At 43.0% G+C, this 3,779-nt stretch overlaps 1 protein-coding gene across 1 annotated transcript; it reads left to right on the top strand.

Annotated features, from left to right (window-relative positions):
• Positions 1–942: 942 nt before the first annotated feature.
• LOC123123573 (uncharacterized) lies at positions 943–2,133 on the top strand. The gene is made up of 3 exons (XM_044544100.1): positions 943–1,312; positions 1,419–1,683; positions 1,793–2,133. Exons 1-3 carry the CDS (start codon positions 1,258–1,260, stop codon positions 1,899–1,901), a joined length of 429 nt encoding a protein of 142 aa, XP_044400035.1. The 5' UTR covers positions 943–1,257; the 3' UTR covers positions 1,902–2,133.
• The last annotated feature ends 1,646 nt before the right edge of the window (positions 2,134–3,779 follow it).

The raw sequence follows: 3,779 nt of genomic DNA, 5'->3' as shown, positions 1-3,779 counted from the left end.
GTCCAATAATAGGATATGTATTTAGTCATCATGTCCCCTTTTTCGCCAGTTGTCGCTTTTTTTTATCTTCTTTTCTTTTTATGCTTCACTTGCGAGCTGTACTGAATTACAGACTTTGTTTTGATTGACATTTTTTATAAGATGGCCACGTGCATCGTTCTGATGCAGAAGCTGGGAATAATCCTGCTTTTCAAAAAAGAATCAACTGTCAAAGAAGTACAAAAAACGCCAAAAGTAAAAATTACATCCAGGTTCATGGACCACCTAGCGACGGCTATAAGCACTAAAGCGAGCCGAAAACTCGCCGCTGTCATCGCCCCCGTCATCAAAAGACGAGTAAACGTTGTTGTAATAGACAGCCTGAAAGTCGTCGTGCTAAGGCCTCAATGAACCCACCCACCAAAACATCAACGGCACCCGACCAAGAGACGCGCGCGATGGGCCCTTCTATTGCTCGCGAACAGTGAGTGATGCATGCACCTGGGACGACGATGATAGGATAAGAATGGCCTACATCGAATGTCTTCTTTTTTCAGATACTGCTAATGGCTTTGGCGGCACGTCGGTCCGGGACTTTGGCGAAAGGAATGGAACGGATGACGACACCACATACGCACTGACGGCCTCCGGACCGGCAGGCACAGGCGCCGCTGGATAACGATGCGTGCATATTCTATCTAATCTAGTCACTCTGCTCCAGCACCGAACCAGATTTCTTCCGAGCTCGACCCTGCAAACGTTTCTATCTATCGGGAAGCTTTTAGTATGTAGACTCTGTCTTCGATGCCACCGATCTTGTGAGTACGTTTCTATTCATTCTTCCTGGTAGGAACATGGTAGTATCAGATGCTACTGAAGTACCGATAGCGACGCTCTGACCAATGGCTACTTGCAGGTTAGATAAGCACACAGACTACAAAGCCTCGGCCCCAGGTTTTGTTAGAACGGAAACCACTCCGCTAGCCCCAGTGCCACTCCGGATATGGTCGACAATCCCGTGTGCTAATCCGGTATCTGTTGTAGCAGTACTACTAGTACCTTCCAGTGTCCAAACAAAGTCAAGCACTCAACTCAAGCCCCGCTGCAGACATATATAAATACGACCAGATCCACCGATGATGCTTATCAGTTACCACTACTCTTCGGTACCATTCGCAACTACACATTCTTGTCTATTCGATCCTACAAGTATCTATTCGATTCTACCACATCCATCTCAAGAAGAAGTTGATCATCCTAATCCTAGCTAGAGCCTAGATGGGGTCTCTGATGGCCGGCTGGGATTCGCCGGTTCTTGGCGATGACACCAAAGGTACGCGGCTACACACACGGTCCACTTACTGCTTGCAGCCATGTTTATGTTTTTATTATGTTGCTTGCTTTGATCGTCAGAAAGCTAACTGTGTGTGTGTAAGCAGCTCGTGTGATGAGGAACCGGTCCCTGACAAAGGAGGAGGTGGAGGCCTTCTGGAGGCAGCGCGGGAAGCCGGCGCGGGAGGACGGCGGCGGTGAGACCCTTGCCGTCGACGTCACCTCCCTGTTCGCCTCCCCTGGTCGACCTATGGAGAAGAGCCCGCTGGGAAGCTCGCAGAGGAGCAGGTCACCGGCGTCGTCTCCGGTGGCTGCCGGCCACGAGGAGATCGACGCAGCTGACGCCGCCGACGCCGGCAAGAGCCGGGACTGGTACGTGACGATTGCGACCAACCGCCGATGATGACACTGTCCTTTGATTTGACGTGGTCAGTTCGTTGGATATTGATCTGCTAATTGTTTGTTTTGGGTCGGTGGGCAGGTGGACGAGGAGCAACTGGGCCTTCCTCAACGAGCCGCCGCACGAGGAGAGGCCGGGCACGGCGCACAGCTACACGCCGCAGTTCCACGTCGCCGCCCGCAACGCCTGACCGGACATGTCCGTAGAGTGTACGCAATACTAGTACCATGTCACGCTGCTGGAACAATGCCTAGGCTAGGCCTACTGCCTGCACCGCGTGGAGATGCACCATATGTCCATATGGGTCATTTCCCTGTAAAATGTCCCTTGTACAATAGATGTATTGTAAATGTATATTTAAGTTGCCTATGTATTATGTAAGTAAAATACAGAGTGAATTTCAAAATGATAAAATTATATGAGTTTCTCGGAGGTGCTCATAGGGGTAGGATGTGTATGTGTACGTTCATAGGGTTGAGTGTATGCGCGTATGTCTGAGCGCTTGCGTCTGTACTGTGTTAAAAAAAATTAACTTGGACTAATTTATAGCACATACATAAAGACCAAAGTACAAGGAGCTGCTTTCCCACTGGTTTTTTGTCCATTTAATTTTCTTCATTTTTCAGTCAATTTCATCGCGACTCGCTCTAGGTTTATGCTACCTTTCCCACTATTTTTATATTCCGATGTTTTTCTCTTTTTTGTTTCTTTTTCCCTTTTTAAATATTTAAAATTCCCGGAATTTTCCAAAAGCCATGAAGTATTTTTCCCCTAAAATTCATGAATTTTTAAATATCCATGTATAGTTTTCAGATTGGTGATTGTTTTAAATTCAAAAATATATTTAAAATCATAAATATTTTTTGAAAAATTCACAAATTTAAAAAAAATCATCCAGAATTTTAAATTTTCTGATCACTTTCTAAATTCATGAATATTTTCTTAAGACCCAAGACTGGTTTTTGCAAATTTGTGACTTTTTCAATTTTTCGAAAAATTAATGCAATTCATGAATATTTTTAAAATTTGGGACGTACACCCTTTGTCCCTTTTACATGGCACGCACATATTACAAAGTCCAACTTTGACCATAAAATTGACCAATAAACACATGGGTTATGTGTCACAGAAAATATAGTACTATTCAATTCATAGTAAAATGTAGTTTCCGATGATATAATTTTTGCAACACATAATTAATGTATTTTGGTGAAACTAATGGTCAAAGTTTATGCATACAAACAAAGGACGCAATATAAATAGGAACGAGAGGAGCATAAATTTTCATTTCATAATATAATTTTAAACCCGCAAACCGGTCAAAAACAGAGAGAAACGGGAAAACCCAAAAAACAAATCGACAAATCAACGTACCGCAGCTATTGTCCGTAGAGAGCAAACAGACCGACCCATATCGCTCAATGTGTTAGAATAGGAGGTCAAAAGAAAATGTGACTCCCTATATGACGCTCTTTGCGTAACTTTGTCGATGAGACGCATAGAGCGCTTGTGACTATCGCCAGCCTAGTTAGCCATGTGTCTATACCGAGCGCTGTATTTTTTGGTGTAACCATTTTTGTGCTTTAATTTTTTGTTGATTTCTTGTTATTTTTTGACATAAAATAAATATAAAAACACCCATATTTATTTATTTTGGAAAACCCAGAGTATTTTTAAAATAATGGACAACGTTTTTATATTTTGTACATTTGATAAATATGACCATTTTTCGAGGAAACTTGATTTTTTGAAAACTTAAAAATATATTTTCCAGAGCATTTTTTGAAAGCTGTGAACATCTTAAAAATAGCACTTGAAAAGTGGAGAATAAAAAACTAGTGGGGAAAGCAAGAAAGGAAAAGAAAAATAAAAACTAGAAATAGAGTATTCCTAAACCAGGTGATCGCTGTCCTTGAGCTGCCAACCCATTAACCCATTAAGCTCAGATCTGGCCTGGTCAGGATGCATGAGACGTGGGCTTTCAGCCTGATTCAGAAGTGGCCACTAGCCGACGACTGTAGCAGCCGCGCAAGGTCAGGGCAAATGAATGATCCTAAGAAAATTAATT

This window comes from Triticum aestivum, chromosome 5D, assembly GCF_018294505.1.
Source record: "Triticum aestivum cultivar Chinese Spring chromosome 5D, IWGSC CS RefSeq v2.1, whole genome shotgun sequence".
NCBI classification, from domain to species: domain Eukaryota; kingdom Viridiplantae; phylum Streptophyta; class Magnoliopsida; order Poales; family Poaceae; genus Triticum; species Triticum aestivum.
This window is presented reverse-complemented; position numbering and strand designations above follow the sequence as displayed.

What these genes read in the sequence shown, in the direction of transcription:
- LOC123123573 (XM_044544100.1), top strand. Translation starts at nt 1,258, where the DNA reads ATGGGGTCTCTGATGGCCGGCTGGGATTCGCCGGTTCTTGGCGATGAC. An exon ending in TCTTGGCGATGACACCAAAG is followed by an intron (nt 1,313 to 1,418) that starts GTACGCGGCTAC and finishes GTGTGTAAGCAG; the next exon opens with CTCGTGTGATGAGGAACCGG. An exon ending in GCCGGCAAGAGCCGGGACTG is followed by an intron (nt 1,684 to 1,792) that starts GTACGTGACGAT and finishes GTCGGTGGGCAG; the next exon opens with GTGGACGAGGAGCAACTGGG.